General features: G+C 39.4%; 1 protein-coding gene across 1 annotated transcript in view; it reads right to left on the bottom strand.

Annotated features, from left to right (window-relative positions):
- The window catches only part of MsrA (methionine sulfoxide reductase A), a 46096-nt gene that overhangs the window by 23919 nt on the left and 541 nt on the right, over positions 1 to 21636 (bottom strand). Inside the window, 1 exon segment of the mRNA XM_076182960.1 lies at positions 4476 to 4590. Within this exon segment, the coding sequence (XP_076039075.1) occupies positions 4476 to 4590 (115 nt within the window).

Raw genomic sequence — 21636 nt, 5'->3', positions numbered from 1 at the left:
AACAAATGAAATATATAACACAGACATGCACAATAACACCAAAAGATGGCTGGCCAATTATCTGGCAGGCAGGAATGCTCATGTGTCATATAATGGCCAATCATCGCACATCAGAAACATTAAGAACAGAGTACCACAGGGCTCAGTTCTATCCCCCACATTATTTAATCTATACATGCATGACTTACCCACACCAGACACCTCAGAAATACAAATCTCTTCCTACGCAGACGACATAACAATCACATGCACACATCGTAACACAGACAAAGCTGCAGAAATAATCCAGCCATACCTTGACACACTCAACACATGGTTCATCACAAACAGACTCAAAATAGCTCCAACCAAATCTACAGCAACACTTCTCACCAACTGGACAAAAGAACACAAATACATACCTCATCTCTACATCAACAACACTCTAATACCACACACAAACACACCGAAAATTCTTGGTGTAACATACGATACATCCATGTCTTTCAAACAACACCTCACAAACATAAAAAACAAATGCACACCTAGACTTAACGCACTTAAGTCAATCACTGGAACAACATTTGGACAAAACAAAGAAACTAATATAACAATATACAAACAATGCATACGCTCAGTGATGAATTATGCAAGTCCTGCATGGGCTCCTAATCTCAGTGAGACACACCACAACACCCTTCAAATCATACAAAACAAAGCCCTAAAAACAATTACAGGCTGCACAAATACAACACCTACAGACCATTTACACCATGAAACAAAAGTCCTCAAAGTCAAGGACCACCTCGACATGAGAGGCACACAAACACTTGCCGCAGCCACCACAAACACATCACACCCGCTACACTACATAGCAGAACACCCACACACACCAAGAAACATTAAAACTACACCCAAAAACCTTTATTACGCACAGATACTCTCTTCTCTTCCTCCACAACCACCAAATACCAGCCTCCGGAAACATATTCATAATCATATCACTCACCGCTCCATTAACACACTGAAAGACAACACACTGCTGCATGCCAGACCCCCTGATATCCACCCTTCTGAATCCTCTCTCCCACGAAAGGACAGAGTCCACTTGGCCAGACTGCGATGCGGTCACCACCCAGCACTTCTAAGCTACCAGAAGAGGCTGGATGACCGTGTTGTGAACAGCTGCCCAGGATGTAACACTTCACCCCATACCATACAACACATAATGGAAGACTGCATTATACACAATCATGCACGCAAACAACACAACATACACTCTATAAAGGATTTGTGGGAAAACCCAGTTTCAGCTGTGGCCTTCCTTGGGGAGACGGGACTGCTCGGACAGACAGTCTAGGGAACGACAACAACAACAACAACAACAACAACAACACACACACAAACACACATGAACAAAGACTGGAGAAATTACATCTATCAACACTGGAACAGACCTAGACTTAACGCACTTAAGTCAATCACTGGAACAACATTTGGACAAAACAAAGAAACTAATATAACAATATACAAACAATGCATACGCTCAGTGATGAATTATGCGAGTCCTGCATGGGCTCCTAATCTCAGTGAGACACACCACAACACCCTTCAAATCATACAAAACAAAGCCCTAAAAACAATTACAGGCTGCACAAATACATCACCTACAGACCATTTACACCATGAAACAAAAGTCCTCAAAGTCAAGGACCACCTCGACATGAGAGGCACACAAACACTTGCCGCAGCCACCACAAACACATCACACACGCTACACTACATAGCAGAACACCCACACACACCAAGAAACATTAAAACTACACCCATAGACCTTTATTACACACAGATACTCTCTTCTCTTCCTCCACAACCACCAAATACCAGCCTCCGGAAACATATTCATAATCATATCACTCACCGCTCCATTAACACACTGAAAGACAACACACTGCTGCATGCCAGACCCCCTGATATCCACCCTTCTGAATCCTCTCTCCCACGTAAGGACAGAGTCCACTTGGCCAGACTGCGATGCGGTCACCACCCAGCACTTCTAAGCTACCAGAAGAGGCTGGACGACCGTGTTGTGAACAGCTGCCCAGGATGTAACACTTCACCCCATACCATACAACACATAATGGAAGACTGCATTATACACAATCATGCACGCAAACAACACAACATACACTCTATAAAGGATTTGTGGGAAAACCCAGTTTCGGCTATGGCCTTCCTTGGGGAGACGGGACTGCTCGGACAGACAGTCTAGGGAACGACAACAACGACAACAACAACACTGGAACAGAGAAGTGAAAGAGGTGATTTGTTGACCATTTACAGAATTATGAAAGGGATGAAAATTCTTGACAGAGACGACTTATTAAAATGGGACAGAAGAAAAACAAAAGAACACGAAAAGAAGCTAAAGAGGGACAGTTACAGAAGAGATTTGAAAAAGAATAGCTTCCCACATAGAGTGATTGATGTCTGGAACAAACTAAACAGTGAAACAGTCAGTGCCCAACCTATACAAGATTTTAAGAATAAACTGGATGCGGAGAGATACGAAAATGGGTCACTACGAGCACAGCTCTCATCCTGTAAAATACAACTAAGTAAATAAATACACAAAATTTGCAAATGATGAAACAAAGATGGAAGAGAAATGGAACATTTTTAAAGAAATATATAAGGAAGGAACAGATAAACATGTACCTAAGCACAAACAAAAAAGGGTGTACATGAAGTGTTGGTATAATAAAGAGTGTAGCGATGCCATAGAAGAGACAAAACCTGGAAATGGTGGATAAAAGACAAAAAAGTGACTAAATAGATCAAACTGAGAAATGAATATGAGGACATCTGCAGAAAGAAAAAATAAACTATGACAAAGATATAATAGCAAAATGACAAGATCAACCTAAACTATTTTATAGATATATAAATGATAAACTAAAAGACAAACATGAAATACTGAAACTATGTGAAGGAAACAAAGAATACATAGAAAATGTAGAAATGTATTTACAGTTGAAAGCTCACAAATGTGGGATGAAAGACAGCAAGAAGGATCCCCCCAAAATGAAAGAAAAAATTATGATACAGAAGGAAATAAGGGACCAAATAAAGAAACTTGACGTCAGAAAGTCATATGGGCCAGACGGAATAGCGAACTGGATATTAAAGGAATGTATTGATGAACTCGCAGATAAAATACACAAGATAACGGACTTCTCACTCAAAGAAGTTATAATACCACAAGATTAGAAAAATGCAAATATTGTACCAATATACAAGGGAGGAGATAAAGAAAATTCAACAAACTATAGACTGGTATCCCTTACAAGCACAATTGCAAAAATATGCAAAATTATTATTAAAAATAAATGGACTAAACACTTGGAAGAGAACAACATACTAAACCCCAACCAATTTGGATTCAGAAGTGGAAGATCATGTACTACAAACTTAATATACTTTTACTCAAGATTAATAGAAATAATACAAGAAAGAGATGATTGGGCAGACTGTGCCTTCTTGGACTTTAAGTAAGTACTGAAGAAGATTGCAAATCTTTTCAAGAAGACCTGGACAAAGTCTGGAAATGGAGTATAAAAAACGAAGTGAACTTCAACATTAAGAAATGTAGTATAACGGAATTTGGAAAAAGCAAAAATAGAATATCAGGTCAATACAATATTGGTGCAACGGAAGTTACAAAAGTAAACTCAGAAAGAGACCTAAGAGTAATTATCTCAAATGACATGACACCAGACAAACATGTAAAAAAATAGTTGGAGAAACTTACAATTTAATAAGATCAATGAAAGCGTCCTTTGACTACATGTATGAGGAAATGGTAAAGAGGATACTAGTTACACTGGTATGACCAAAATTAGAATATGCAGCATCACTATGGACACCTAGTAAAAAAAAAAAAATAATAATAATATTAAAAAAATAAATAAATAAATAAATAAATAAATAAATTCAAAGAGCAATGACAAAGTGGCACCAACACTTAGCAAGTTGACATATGAACAAAGATTGGACAATCTAAACTTATCAACTTTGGAACAAAGAAGAGAAAGAGGCAATTTGATAACCATTTATATAATTATGAAAGGAATGGAAACTCTTGATAGGGATGAACTACTTAAATGGGACATAAGAAATACAAGGACACGAGAAGAAACTTAAGTTAGTTACAGAAGAGATCTGAAAAAGAACAACTTTCCCACAGAGTAATAGATACATGGAACAAATTGAAAGAGAAAACAGTGAGTGTTAAAACTATACATGATTTTAAGAAAGAACTGGATGCGGAAAGATACAACTGCGGGTCACTATGAGCATAGCTCTTCTCCCGCAAAATACAACTAGGTAAATACATATAGAGAGAGAGAGAGAGGGGGGGGGAGGGAGGAAGCAGAAATGGAGACTGTGAAAGAACAAATTGCCATAATAATAATATATATGTAATGATCACTGACCTGTCTGGAGCACTTAGATGTTGAATCATGGTTCTTCCAAAACAATTTGAGTAGTTCTTCATAGTTAGTCTGTCCTGGATCATAGTCTATGTCGACAGATTCAGTGTGGTCACCCCTTGAATAAGCAGATTTTTCATTAAACACAAAAATTACAATAAAAATCATAAATAGCAACACACATATAATGGGTTTAATCCCTATAACATGGCAGCCAATGTTTTCCAAACAATGTTAAGAAAAGATAATTTTTCTACTAAAGGAGGCCAATATCAATAACAAATCTTCCCCATCAGCCCATTGGTGGCATCTCACCTGAATAAAACTATTCAAGATGCTATTTATCTGTTAACAAATAGACTTTTTCCTCCTCACAAGGATGGTAGCCAGTCATGGCATACTCCCAGGCTCCACCCATCTGTCTCCCTTTTAAAAATTCTCTAAGTTCCTTGTGAATGAAAGGGCATCCCTGTTCCCCACAGACTGCCTGAACAGTGCAGCACCTCCACAGCAGGCCACAAGATCCAAAGCGGACTTATCCCTACTGCTTCTTCAATTATATGGCAACCCTCCCTCCCCCCCTCATCAGTAAATACAGAAGACTGGGAGAAAACCCTTCTGGCTGCATCACTTACCATCCATTCACAATCTTTCTCCACTAACACCTACTTCTTGTCCTCTCCATGTCATGCTCAACAAACTTCCCCTTTTTACACAAGGCTCCTTTTACCCTATCCATTTATCCATCCGTCCATCCAATTCTTGGTCTTGCCCTCACGTTCAATCCATTCACCTTAGTCTTCCACTCTTCTTGCTAGTCTTTTTTTTCTTTTCTTTTTTCACTTGTTTTTCTATATGCCCGTACCATCCCAGTATTCTTTGATCAATCATATATGAGAGCTCCTTTTCCACACCTGCTCTCTTCACCATCTCATTTCTCACTCTCTCCATGCTTGTAACCCCCACACATTTCTCAAGCACTTCATCTCAAACACATTTTACTTTCTCCTTTCTACCTCCATTATATTCCAAGTCTCTGCCCCATACAGTGAGGCACAATCTCTACTTCACATACTTTTTTTCATTCATCCCTAGTTATCCATTTCTCACATTTCATTCCTCGAAACCATTTACTTGTTTCCCTCACTCTACAACTTACTTCCACCCCCTCCTCCTCCATTTCCTACTACATGCCCTTAAATACTTAAAATTACCCACTTCCTCTGGCCTTTTTCCTTGACTTCCATCAAACCCATTACCTCCCTCACCTCTAGTACATCTCGTCACCTCACTTTTACCCACATTTAATTTCAGCTTCCTCCTATAACATACCTTCTGAATCTCAGTCACTAACTGCCATAGACCCTCCTCTGATAAATAAAAATGGAGGAGACTGCAAGATTGATTTTATAAGATTTATGGCTTTTAGCAAGGCATCAAAGCCATGAGGCCATTCAGTGCATATTTCAGTTAAAAATAGGGAAGTCTACAGGGTGACTACTACTACTGTTTTTAATTAAGGGAAATTAATTATGTATATTATGTATGTATATATCAAAATATATTCCTACATTATAATGCAAAATTACGAATAAAATAAAAAATTTAATTAAAAAAATCAAATACTATAAAACAGGTTTACTTCTTTTAAAAACTTAATCTTCTCCACTGGAGCACTTTCATTTAATATTTCTACAAAGGACTTATCTGATAGCAAATTAGCCCTACACTAATTTTCATAAAAAGGACATTCTACTGAAATATGTTTAACTGATAGGTCAATATGAGAAGAATAGCACTGAGGAATCTACCTCACTGCCCCACTTGTCATCAGATACTTATAGGCTAAAACAATGCTAGACTTCCTGTCCGTTGAGCAGTGGAACCATGACTGGGCAAAAGGTCTAATATAGCCCTTGACCCATTTGAATACCTCCTATTCGATCACCCCACACTAAGTCTTTCCAGAGAGTACAACTTCAGGTGCCTTAGCCTGTCCTGATAAGGTAAGTTTCTAAGCACCCTGGGGTTACCTCTTTACTGACCTCACTTGCGAGTTCCCCTATTTCCCCTATGTCATGACCCAGAACAGGTTATCACCGCTTGGACCAGTTCCAAACTTACTCTGGTGTCTACTTAAATTGTCAAAACTGGCCCTCCTGAAGTCATGTACTAATGTGTTAATCTTACTATTCTTCCCAGTTAATGCTAATTCTTATTTCTTCATTACCACTAGTACCTAGTTTATCATCCACTTGTACATTTATTATACTCCCATCATTTGTTACCAGTAGGACCAAAGTATTATCTCCCCTAATAGGTTCTATAATCAATTGTTCTAAGAAATTCTCTTGTTCCACATCTAAAAAAAAATTGTGCTTCCTGATTTACTGAATTTTCCCAGTCAATGTTCCAATAAAGTCTCCCGTGATCACAAAAATTTTGTACTGGAACACCCTAGGATCCAGTAATATTTATATCAAATCCTTCTATACACACTTTTCCTCATAACAAATCAGTTTTATTAATGATGTTTCTGATGTTCATATAGTAAATAGTGAGATTATCCTCCCTCCACTTGTTTAAGTAATTATTTTCAGTCTCTCCAGGATGTTTTTCGTGTCTTTTTTTTATATACTATTCCACCAACCCCTACATATTCTACCTTAAAAAGTTCTGCAGGACACCTACTTCTTGTTTTGAGCCAAAATCCTTTGGGTGACAAGTACACCATGTCCTTTGTATGCTGATAATTCTTGCTGTAAAAGTGATCCCAATCATCGACAAAGTCCCATCCACTGGCCTTACAATGATTTTCCAGCCTGTAATTTATTGCAATAGCCCTGGAATGCCACATGCCAACAATTATATGCCTCAGAAGGATTCCACATACAACAGGAACTCCATCCTTTTTCCTAATCTTGTCCAACGCTCCCCAGAAATGCCTAATATTCCTATGTCATTCCTCAATGCACTCAGCCAATGGGCATGGCCCCCTTGCCAGCCATGCACTCTTCGATCCTATTACTGACATCACCATACCTGCCCCAGAGAAACACACCTATGTTCTACATTTCCTCTGTCACAAAACACATCATCAGCAAACAAGTGGCATGCCTTCCATTTTCCTCCACTCTCATTAACCAACTCCAACTCCCTACCCATCACTATCCCATTTACCTCCTACACTATCACATCCATGTAAACAGTGAATAACCACTATGACATAACAAATACCCACTTTCACCTCAAACTACTACTCACCATTCCCAACCCTAATACAAGCTCTACTACATACATATACCAAAGGCTTTTTCCCCCTTACAAGGGAGGTAGCCAAAAAACAAAGGCATAAAAACCATTCCCACCCATTCCATCCCCAATACACTCCACTCCCCTCCACCCTCCCTCTTATCTTGGCACCTCCTGGATGACGAGTCATCCCTGTATCTTGTCCACTGCCTTGGGTCAGAAGTAGTGTCGCAAGACACAGCACATTCACAGCAAGGCTACTTTATTAAATCGGCGACCCCCCTCTCCGTCCCCTCATGCAGAAAAGGAGAAGATAGGGAGAAATCCCTTCGGGCTGCATCAAATTTTTCTCACACATACTACCTCACCCCCCATCCTACCACCCATTCCACCTCATGCATCACAAAATCATCCATATACAACCATTTTCCATTCACCCGTCTTCTGTCCTTTCCTGTCCTTCCTCAACAGACATTCCACTCTTCCCCAAAGCCCCTTTCACCTCATCCATCCATCTCATCCTAGGTCGCCCCTTCATGTTCACTCCCTCCTCATCTGCCTTCCATACCTCTTTTACTAGTCTTTCTTCACTCATTCTTTCCATGTGTCCAAACCATCCCAATACTCTTTCATCCACCCTACCTCCTAACTCCCTTACCACCCCCGTTCTCCTCCTCACCTCCTCATTTCTCACTCTATCTAGCCTAGTAACCTCCATCATACTTCTCAGACACCTCATCTCAAACACATTCAAACTGGAGATGCAGCGTCTACGTCGTGGGACCACCCCCCAACCCCAAGAGTTGGGGGCCAAACGGCAGCAACCACCCCTGGCCACCGGCTCTACGCAGGTGGCACCGATCCCCAAGAGGAGCTACGCCTACCTTGGGGAGTACCACAATCCTTTTTCCCAACATGCAATATTACGTTTTTTCTGCACCGAGGGGTGATTTTCCGGCGATCACCCCTCTTCTTCTACTTTTAGCTGGAGATGTAGAGAGCAATCCTGGGCCCACCACAAAATACACATGCCCAACATGCTCTAAACCCATTACTTCGAGCAGACAGACAAAGGGCTCAGTTCAGTGCAATATGTGCAAAAACTGGGCCCACCTCACTTGTACAACACTTGCTGACACAAACCAATACACAAACACTTGGACATGTTCTACCTGCCCTCCAGTAACCCCACTCCCACCTCCCCAACCACAGCCAGCACCCTCACCCACTCCCAATTTCCCTCTGCCCTTACCCCCAATTAGTACTCCCCTTCCTTTGTCCCCGATCTCTCCTTTCCCCCCCTCTGACCCAGATCCCACACCTTCCCCATCAACACCCCAACCTCAACCCCAAACGGCAACATACAACACATACAGAACACACATCAACATATTACAACACAACATTGACGGTATTAACACGAAAAAACATGAACTTGAACACTTTCTTAAACAACACATCATACACATTGCAATTATACAAGAAACAAAAATAATAAAATAAAAAAAAACACAATCATTTAAAAATTACACCACCATCAGACAAGACCAGGCTGACGGCTATGGCGGTGGACTCATCACCCTGATCCACCACTCCATCTGTTTTGTGGACACAAGTGCCACAACCAAAATTCTCCTCCCTACCACAGATAACACAACAGAAATCCAATCCATTCGAATCCGCACAGGCAACAAATCAACACTGACAATAGTTAACATGTACATTCCCCCCCAATCATCCCCCACAGTTCCAGACACCTTCAGGCCTCATTTTAGCCAACTAGCCTCAATCCCCAACCTGATCATGGGTGGAGACTTCAACGCCAAGTCGTCTGCCTGGTATGTCGACAACCCTGACACAGACAGAGGGCTTGTTATACAGACTCAGTTTGACACATAATCATACACATATCCCACACCAAGCCCTCTACACTCCCTCCTCTCCTGATATCACCTTTTGCTCCCCCTGCCTAACCCCAACAACATCATGGAGAGTGGTCGGAACCCTTGGCTCTGACCACCTTCCAATCATCATCACCACCAAAACAAGATGCACCCCAGTTGGCCACAGACACACTTACACCAACTACAAGAGAGCTAACTGGGAAGCTTTTACTGAAGAGACAGAACAACATTTTGAAACACTTAACAGTACACCAATCACAAACATAAACAATAAAATGCAGACAAGAGATACATCCCTAGAGGCAACAGGAAATCACACAACCCCAACTTCACACCAGAAATCCAAAGCCTCATCAGACAATGTGACACACTTAAACACGGTACCCCCACACCTATCCCTCAAAACATAGCAGACCAAATACAAACACTAAACACTGTGATTGCCAATAAAATACATGAACAAAAAACACAAAATTGGCAAAACTTTATCAATACACTTGATCACAAAACAAACACCAGCAAATTGTACAAAACACTCAACAGCATTACACTATCCAACAGTAACACTACACGCTCTCACGCAGCAATAATCACAACAACAGATAATCTACCCTCAAACAGACAACAAGCAAACGCACTCATACGTCATTTTGCACAGACAAGCCATCTCACTTCTCACCCTGACGACTGACGCACCATTCGACGTAAGAAAGACTTTCCCACAGACTCAGACTATATACCCTTCATAGACAGTCAGACTAAACTCATAATACATAGTCTCAAGCACTCATCTGCCTGTGGCCCTGATAACATAAGCAACATCCACCTAAAACACATTGGACCACAAGGTATACACGCACTCACAAACATTGCAAACTACAGCTATTCACACAACACTATACCCGACATCTGGAAGCATGGTAAAATAATCACCATTCCAAAACCGAACAAAGACCCAACAATCCCAACATCGCACCGCCAAATCACACTTCTCTGCACCCCCTCTAAAGTCATTGAACGCCTAATACTTAAACTTGTCACACCATATATTCCCCTTGCTGACTCACAACACGGTTTTAGGCCACTACACTCCACAAACACTCTTCTGACAAACCTCACACAAAGAATTTTAGATGGCATCAATTCAGATAGGCCCCACCAAAGAACACAAAGGATTACAAAGGATTACAAAGGTGGAGCATGCCGACAGGAGACCCTTTGATCCATATCTAGGTCGGATGCGAAAAAAAAATCATATTAATAATAAAACAATAAATAAAAACTATGATAATGTAAATAACAAATAAAATACATAGATAAATGCATAGGTATAGTTAAATAATAAACAAACAGGTAAATAGTATATAATAATAAATTGACATATAACTAATAATAAATGAAAATCAGACAGACAAATGATAAAACAAAAACAAATAATATAAGATAAATTATAATCATTACAGCATCTTACTTAGGTATTTATCTAAATGATTCTTAAAGCTTTGAACTGAGCTACATTGCACTACCTGTGCAGGAAGTTTATTCCATTCATTAACTACACGGTTGGCAAAGTTGTTTCTACCTACTTCCAAATTGAATCTATTTCCGGACAGTTTGAGACCATTGTTTCTTGTCTGATTCTCATTCAATGTGAAAATTTGGTCACTTTTGATGTTGTCAATTCCCTTTAGAATTTTAAAGACCTGTATCAAGTCACCTCTGAGTCTACGCTTTTTTAGGGAAAACAAATTCATATGTTTTAGTCGATTTTTGTATGATTTATTTTTGATATTTGGAATCAGTTTTGTGGCTCGTCGTTGTACTTTTTCCAATCTGTCAATGTCTTTAATGAGATTCGGTGACCATACGGAAACAGCATATTCCAAATGTGGACGAACTAACGATTTATATAGCTTGTTAATGAGTGATGGACTTTTGAAATCAAAAGATCGCGCAATCAGCCCCAGAATCTTATTTGCTTTCTCAGAGGCTGAAATACACTGCTTGGATGATTTGAGGTCGTTACTGATAATTACGCCGAGATCTTTTTCACTGTCCACTTTTGTTAACGAATTTCCAAATAACTTGTAATCGTACTTACTGTTATTTTTACCTATGTGCATTACCTTGCATTTACTTGTGTTAAATTTCATTAGCCACTTTTCATACCATTGCTGTAATTTATCTAAATCTTCTTGAATATCTAATTGGTTTGAGTGATCATTTGCCACTCCGCACAGTTTTGTATCATCAGCAAATTTGGAAACAGTAGATTTTAGTCCATGGTCTATATCATTTATATATACTATGAATAGAAGTGGCCCAAGAACGGAACCCTGAGGAACTCCACTTGCAACACTTTTCCATCCAGAAGTTTTGTTTTCGATCATTCAACCAATTACTAGTCCAACCTAATAGGCTACCACTTATTCCATGCAAAGCTAATTTAGTAAGTAGTCTTTCGTGTGGGACGGTATCAAAAGCTTTTGCAAAGTCTAGATATACTAAATCTATATTGTTTCTTTTGTCATAATTCGAGATAACTGTGTTGTAGAATTCGAGTAAGTTAGTCACGCAAGAACGTTTCCGTCTGAAACCATGCTGGCTATCATTTATCAAACGGTTACTTTCTAAATGATGTTCTTATAACATTAGACATTAGTAAAGCTTTTGATGCTATCCCCTGCCACAACCTAACAAATAAAATATATAACACAGACATGCACAATAACACCAAAAGATGGCTGGCCAATTATCTGGCAGGTAGGAATGCTTACGTGTCATATAATGGCCAATCATCGCACATCAGAAACATTAAGAACGGAGTACCACAGGGCTCAGTTCTATCCCCCACATTATTTAATCTATACATGCATGACTTACCCACGCCAGACACCTCAGGAATACAAATCTCTTCCTACGCACACGACATAACAATCACATGCACACATCGTAACACAGACAAAGCTGCAGAAATAATCCAGCCATACCTTGACACACTCAACACATGGTTCATCACAAACAGACTCAAAATAGCTCCAACCAAATCTACAGCAACACTTCTCACCAACTGGACAAAAGAACACAAATACATACCTCATAACAACAACAACAAAAAACTAATACCAAACACAAACACACAGAAAATTCTTGGTGTAACATACTATACATCCATTACTTTCAAACAACACATAAAAAACATAAAAAACAAATGCACACCAAGACTTAACGCACTTAAGTCAATCACTTGTACAACATTTGGACAAAACAAAGAAACTAATATAACAATATACAAACAATGCATACGCTCAGTGATGAATTATGCGAGTCCTGCATGGGCTCCTAATCTCAGTGAGACACACCACAACACCCTTCAAATCATACAAAACAAAGCCCTAAAAACAATTACAGGCTGCACAAATACATCACCTACAGACCATTTACACCATGAAACAAAAGTCCTCAAAGTCAAGGACCACCTCGACATGAGAGGCACACAAACACATGCCGCAGCCACCACAAACACATCACACACGCTACACTACCTAGCAGAACACCCTCACACACAAAGAAACATTAAAACAACACCCAAAGACCTTTATCACGCACAGATACTCTCTTCTCTTCCTCCACAACCACCAAATACCAGCCTCCAGAAACATATTCATAATCATATCACTCACCGCTCCATTAACACACTGAAAGACAACACACTGCTGCATGCCAGACCCCCTGATATCCACCCTTCTGAATCCTCTCTCCCACGAAAGGACAGAGTCCACTTGGCCAGACTGCAGTGCGGTCACCACCCAGCACTTCTAAGCTACCAGAAGAGGCTGGATGACTGCATTGTGAACAGCTGCCCAGGATGTAACACTTCACCCCATACCATACAACACATAATGGAAGACTGCATTATACACAATCATGCACGCAAACAACACAACATACGCTCTATAAAGGATTTGTGGGAAAACCCAGTTTCGGCTATGGCATTCCTTGGGGAGACGGGACTGCTCGGACAGACAGTCTAGGGAACGACAACAACAACAACAACATTCAAACTCCTCCTCTCTTGTTCCGTGTTTCTGCCCCATACAGTGTTGTTGGCACAATCACTCCATACAAGCTCTACTACTCACATAAAATCTTTTGACTGCCTTGAACAGCTTTCCTTCTATCCCATATATCTGCAATACTTCCTATGATGCCTTCCTGTCAACCCTATCATATGAAATCTCCACATCCATAAAAGCGCCCAAAAACACCCTTGCCTTACTATAAAGATTTGATTCATGCACTCTCTACATTTCCTAATCCCCAATTCAACATGCAATAAAATAAAATCTGTACAGAATGACAATGTGATGTAAAGTATACTTTATGGTACATACATATACCAAAGGCTTTTTTCCCCCTTACAATGGAGGTAGCCAAAAAAACAAAGGCATAAAAACCACTCCCACCCAATCCATCCCTATCACACTCCACCCTCTTATCTTGGCACCTCCTGGATGACGGTCATCCCTGTATCTTGTCCACTGCCCTGGGTCAGAAGCAGCATTGCAAGACAGCACATCCACAGCAAGGCCGCTTCATTAAATTGGCAACCCACCCTCTACATCCCTTCATGCAGAAAAGGAGATGGGGAGAAATCCCTTCAAGCTGTGTCAAATTTTTCTCACACATACTCACTCTCCCCCCCAACCCCCACCCATTCCACCTCCTAGATCACATCATCCATATACAACCATTCTCCATTCACACCTGTCTTCTGTCCTCTCCCGCCCTTCCCCAACAGACATTCCCCTCTTCCCAAAAGCCCCTTTCACTCATTCTCTCCAAGTGTCCAAACCATCCCAATACTCTTTCATCCACCCAATCTCCCAGCTCCTTTCCCACCCTTGTTCTTCTCCTCACCTCCTCATTTCTCACTCTATCCAGCCTAGTAACCCCTATCATACTTCTCAGACATCTCATCTCAAACACATTCAAACTCCTTCTCTCTTCCTCTTTTATGTTCCAGGTTTCTGCCCCATACAGTGCTGTCGGCACAATCACTCCTTCATGTAATCTCCTCTTAGCATCCACTCCCAAATGTCTATTTCTCATTACACTTTTTAATCCACCAAGGCATTTACTCGCTTCTCTCAATCTACATTCTACCTCCACTTTCACTCCTCCCTTTCCTGCCACATTCACACCCAAGTTTCTAAAACTATCCACTTCCTCCAGTCTCTTTCCCTTAATGCTCACTTCCAGTTTGCTGCCACTTTCACCTATTGTACATCTCATCACCTTACTTTTACCCACATTTATCTTCAAATTCCTTTTTTCACATACTTTTCCAAACTGTCACTAACTTCCTCAATCCCTTCTCTGATCCTGCTACAAGCGCATTGTTGTCTGCAAACAAGAGCCAGCTTATCTCCCATTTTTCTCCATTTTCTTTAACCATCTTCAATCCTTGACCCACTACCCTTGCAATTACTTTTCACACCATCCCATCCATGTATAAATTGAACAGCCAGGGTGACATAACACATCCCTGACGAAGTCCCACCTTTACCTCAAACCACTTTATGGTACAACTAATAATGGAAGAATGCAATGAAAAAATTATCCAGCATCTTGTACTACAAACATCTGTCATTCCCTACTCACATTTAGCAACTCTCCTCCAGCCCTCCTAAAGATTTCCCTAGGAAATGTATTGTTTGTTATATCACCAGATTACAGTAGTAGGAGGTGGGAAGCAGTCACAGGTTATCAGTTTTTTTTTTAGAACATAAGAATGAAGGAGATTGCAAGGGACCATAAGACCTACACTAGACAGTTCCATGTCTATTACCACCTGTCATCCCCATCCATAAAGTTTTCTGTTTCTTAAAATAAACAAGTGTCGGCACTCACTACATGGTTACTAAGTCTATTCCATTCATCGACCACCCTATTAGTAAACCATTTCTTTCCTATTTCCTTGTTAAATCTAAATTTGTCCAATCTAAATCCATTACTGAAAATCCTGCCCTATTCTCTTGATGTGATGACCTTGTTTGTGTCACTTGAACACCTCTATTAGATCACCCTGCATCTTTCTGGCAGAGAGTGTAAGTTAAGGTGCTTAAGCCTCTTTTCATAAGGTAAATTTATGAGCCCATGTATCATTTTGGTCGTTCTCTTCTACTGATTCTTGTGAGTCCATTCCATAAGTCAGAGACCAAAACTGTACCACATAGTCAAGGACAGGCCTAACTAATGCTAGAGTTTGACAATTACCTCTGCACTTCTATTTGTAACCATCCTATCAATGAAACCTAGTGCTGTGTTAGCTTTATTCCTGGTGCTAATGCACTGTTTCCTGGATTTAAGGTAAGGACTCACTAGAACTCCCAAGTCTCTCTCCCACTCAGTTTTCCCTAAAAATGTGTTATCTAAGCTATATCTATTTTCGAGGTTGTGTAGCCCTATGTTTAACACACTGCACTTTGAGATATTGAAGTTCATTTGCCATTTCACCAACCATGGGTACAATTTTTTTGATTATCCTGCAGAATCTCGGCGTCGTCTCCTGACCTAATTAGGCATCCTATTTTAGTGTCATCCACAAACTTACTAACACCACTATTAATCCCATTGTCCAAGTCGTTAATGTACATAATGAACAATAGGGGACACAAAACAGAGCCCTGGCGAACTCCACTAGAAACACCCCCATTTGGATTTTACACCATTTATGGTGACCCACTGATTTCTGTCACTGATCCAAGCTCTAATCCATTCTAACACGTTTCCTCCTATACCATGGGCTTTGATTTTATTTAGTAGTCTCAGGTGGGGCACCATGTCGAACACTTTCCTAAAGTCAAGGTAAACAACACAACTTCCTACGCAGACGACATAACAATCACATGCACACATCGTAACACAGACAAAGCTGCAGAAATAATCCAGCCTTACCTTGACACACTCAACACATGGTTCATCACAAACAGACTCAAAATAGCTCCAACCAAATCTACAGCAACACTTCTCACCAACTGGACAAAAGAACACAAATACATACCTCATCTCTACATCAACAACACTCTAATACCACACACAAACACACCGAAAATTCTTGGTGTAACATACGATACATCCATGTCTTTCAAACAACACATCACAAACATAAAAAACAAATGCACACCTAGACTTAACGCACTTAAGTCAATCACAGGAACAACATTTGGACAAAACAAAGAAACTAATATAACAATATACAAACAATGCATACGCTCAGTGATGAATTATGCGAGTCCTGCATGGGCTCCTAATCTCAGTGAGACACACAACACCCTTCAAATCATACAAAACAAAGCCCTAAAAACAATTACAGGCTGCACAAATACATCACCTACAGACCATTTACACCATGAAACAAAAGTCCTCAAAGTCAAGGACCACCTCGACATGAGAGGCACACAAACACTTGCTGCAGCCACCACAAACACATCACACCCGCTACACTACATAGCAGAACACCCACACACACCAAGAAACATTAAAACTACACCCAAAGACCTTTATTACGCACAGATACTCTCTTCTCTTCCTCCACAACCACCAAATACCAGCCTCCGGAAACATATTCATAATCATATCACTCACCGCTCCATTAACACACTGAAAGACAACACACTGCTGCATGCCAGACCCCCTGATATCCACCCTTCTGAATCCTCTCTCCCACGAAAGGACAGAGTCCACTTGGCCAGACTGCGATGCGGTCACCACCCAGCACTTCTAAGCTACCAGAAGAGGCTGGACGACCGTGTTGTGAACAGCTGCCCAGGATGTAACACTTCACCCCATACCATACAACACATAATGGAAGACTGCATTATACACAATCATGCACGCAAACAACACAACATACACTCTATAAAGGATTTGTGGGAAAACCCAGTTTCGGCTGTGGCCTTCCTTGAGGAGACGGGACTGCTCGGACAGACAGTCTAGGGAACGACAACAACAACAACACAACTATCATTGTTATCCAAAACTTTTATACATTAGTGTAAAAAGATAGAAGATTAGTCACACATGACTTACTTTTGGAGAAACTATGCAGTGTGTCATAAATCAAATTATGTCTCTCAATGTGATCCGAGTCTATTAACTATTAGTGATTCAAGCATTTTACCTATAACTGCTGTCAGACTGATTGGCCTGTAGTTGCATATAGACAATTTATCTCCCTTTTTGAAAACAGGAATGTTTGCCTGCCCCAAAGCAATAGGCACAAAACCAGTGTCTACAGACTTGTTAAATATTTCTGTTAACTGGTCACAGATTTCAAATTTACACTCGTTAAGCACTCTTGGAAAAATTTTGTCTGGACCTGGGGATTTTGGAGCTTTAAGTTTTTCAATCTGTTTGACTACTTCTACCTTACTAATGCTGATATTTGATAGTCTACTTTCTTCATCGCCACTGAAAATTGAATCAGTCAGGTACCTTATCTAACCTCTCCTTAGTAAACACAGAAAATATTTGTTCAACTCCTTGCTCATTTTTTTCTCCAATTCTATCAAGACATTTTTGTCGTTTTTAATTGGGCCTATTGTTTCCTTATTTTTTGTTCTGTAGGGACGAAAGAAGCACTTCGGGTTGGATCTTGCTTGTCTGACAACCTTAATTCATAGTTATGTTTTGCTGTGCGCATATTCTTTTTAACCAGACTTGCCATATTTGGATCTAAGGTGTGTTTCCCCATTTTTTTATTTTTACATAAAGTCCTTTTTTTCATTCTGATCTCATATTAAAGCCTGTCTGTCATCCATTTGGGAGTATTACTATTCTTCCATAATGACTTGAGAGGAATAATTTTATTTTGTGCATTTAGAATTAAAGCTGTTAGGTTACTGTACACTTCATCCAAATCACTGACCAGTCTGATGACCTCACATTTGTAAGTGATCAAATGTCTTGTATACTCTCTCATCAAAATTGGCTCTCCTAAAGTCCAGTACTCGAATGTTATTTGTATTATTTCTTCCCAATTAATACTAAATCTTATTTCTTGATGATCATTAAAGCCTAGACTATTTCCTACTTTTATGTTACTCATCAGGTGCTCATTTAGTTAGAAGTCCAGAATATTTTCTCCCCTCATAGGCAGTAATAATTTGTTTTAGGAAATTATCTTGCACCACATCTAGGAAATTTTGCACTTTCTGATCTCATACTAAAATTCCTCAGTGAACATTTCTATAATTAAAATCTCCCATAATCATCCAAATCACTGACCAGTCTGATGACCTCACATTTGTAAGTGATCAAATGTCTTGTATACTCTCTCATCAAAATTGGCTCTCCTAAAGTCCAGTACTCGAATGTTATTTGTATTATTTCTTCCCAATTAATACTAAATCTTATTTCTTGATGATCACTAAAGCCTAGACTATTTCCTACTTTTATGTTACTCATCAGGTGCTCATTTAGTTAGAAGTCCAGAATATTTTCTCCCCTCATAGGCAGTAATAATTTGTTTTAGGAAATTATCTTGCACCACATCTAGGAAATTTTGCACTTTCTGATCTCATACTAAAATTCCTCAGTGAACATTTCTATAATTAAAATCTCCCATAATCATCCAAATCACTGACCAGTCTGATGACCTCACATTTGTAAGTGATCAAATGTCTTGTATACTCTCTCATCAAAATTGGCTCTCCTAAAGTCCAGTACTCGAATGTTATTTGTATTATTTCTTCCCAATTAATACTAAATCTTATTTCTTGATGATCACTAAAGCCTAGACTATTTCCTACTTTTATGTTACTCATCAGGTGCTCATTTAGTTAGAAGTCCAGAATATTTTCTCCCCTCATAGGCAGTAATAATTTGTTTTAGGAAATTATCTTGCACCACATCTAGGAAATTTTGCACTTTCTGATCTCATACTAAAATTCCTCAGTGAACATTTCTATAATTAAAATCTCCCATAATCATGTTTTTGTACTGGGACCCCCTGCGAATTTCATGAATCAGGGGATCAGTCTGCTCAATGTTGAGGTTAGGTCTATATAGGACACCAATAAGTTTCTTATTCTGTCCTATAATCTCCACCTAAATAGATTCCATATTATCCTCTTCCTTGATTGAATTGTTGGTAATACAGTTTATTGTATTTTAAATGAAAAGTGCTATTCCTCCCCCATTCCTACCAACCCTGTCCTTGTGAAAAAACTTGTACAGTTCTATCTTGATTTCTGGAAGGAAATGTCTATCAGCCATATTGATCCAGGATTCAGTAATAGCTATAATATCAAATTTCTCTATGCAGGCTTTACCTCACAGCAAATAAATTTTATTTTACACTTCAGCTGTTTGTATAGTAAACTTTTTGTTTATCCTCCCTCCACCTGCTAGGTGATCCTTTTCATAGTCCCTCTCCGAGCTGTTTCCATTGCCTAAACCATACTCCAATACTTCATCCCCGACTCCCATATAATCTACACAAAAAAAAACACACACACACACACACACACACACACACACACCAGCATGCCTACTTCTCACTCAAGGGATTCAGCAAAGAGCTAAAATCCTTTGGGTGACAAGTGCACCCCATTCCTTGTATATAGATGATTCTTACCATGAAAGAAATAAGAGGTGATTTTGTTAAGATATCTCGAGCAGGGTTGCGGAGTCGGAGTCAGAGAGAGTCGGAGGTTTTAGCTGGGAGTCAGAGTCGGAGTCGGATTTCTAAGAGTACTAGGAGTCGGAGTACGAGTCAGACTTTTTTTATCCGACTCAGACTCCTTAAGTCCAATAGCTGTAAAATACTGTCTATAGATGTGCACTGTGAAATAATTTGTTGCTATTGTGCGAATAGAGAGCAGAAGGTCCCATTATTCCAAGTTTAAAAAATCTAAAAAAATTGATGTTTTGTGTTGAGAAAATTTAATAACCATCCAGTATAGAATTGTTTTATAGCTAATTACAGGATATATACCATTTATAGAAGCTTCCAGAATGTAGTTTGTATTAATGTTTCATTCATTCTATACTATGGGAGTTATGGCATGTGGAACGTATTTCTATTTTTAATCAATATTCAATAAATATAATTATCAATTTAAATTCCTGAATAATTTGTCAACTGTCAAGTGACAGAGATGATTTTTATCTTTAAATAATTTAAACTAGCTACTTTACCTTTGTTGACAGTCTAATTAATTCAGATTATGTTAACATCTAGAACTCCATCATGTACATGGCAGTGTAGACAATAGTAAATATCCACTACGTATGCACTATGCACGTACGTCTTCATGTATATAAAAGTCAATGGAAGTGTTTTTGTGTGATTTACTGTTTTGTAGGAGCTATGTCATACTGGGATAATGCCCTGAGATAAACTTTGACCAGTCTCAGAGACCAGATAGGAATGACATTAGAGCATATGTCACAGCATTTGGTGATGACTGAAAAGGGGAGGAACAACAGCAGCTATGAACAGTGTTCACAGGGGAAGGTTGTCTCTCTCTTTCCTGAACCGATTCCTGGTTTTTATAATAGCATGGTGAAATTAATTCTGCAGTAAGTACTAGGTAGGGCATCCTCCATTAACCTTTCCTCATCATGATTTGTCACATTATTTCCTAATATTGTGATAGAAGGTTTATGAGAATGGACAAATGAAATAACAGATGATTTTTTTTTGGGGGGGAGGGGAGGGACACAAAGGAAAATGAAAATATATAGCTTGAAGTGGCAATTCTGCCATGACAGATTTGAAAGTGCTCATAAGCTGGTAGATGACCATGAGCATAAATAATACCACTAAATATTTAATATATATATGTTTATACGAATATACGTGCTTGTGTGCATATGTATATAAAGTTGAGTGAGTGTATATGTGAGTATATTTATCATACAAGTGAATGTTTCACGTAAAATAATATACATGAAAAATATTTATAAAATGCTTGCTGAATAGGTGTGGGAGGCTGGTA

Source organism: Oratosquilla oratoria, chromosome 3, assembly GCF_046742065.1.
Source record: "Oratosquilla oratoria isolate Oo_2021 chromosome 3, ASM4674206v1, whole genome shotgun sequence".
NCBI classification, from domain to species: Eukaryota; Metazoa; Arthropoda; class Malacostraca; order Stomatopoda; family Squillidae; genus Oratosquilla; species Oratosquilla oratoria.
The sequence above is the reverse complement of the archived record's forward strand: the minus strand, read 5'-3'. Positions and strand labels throughout refer to the sequence as shown.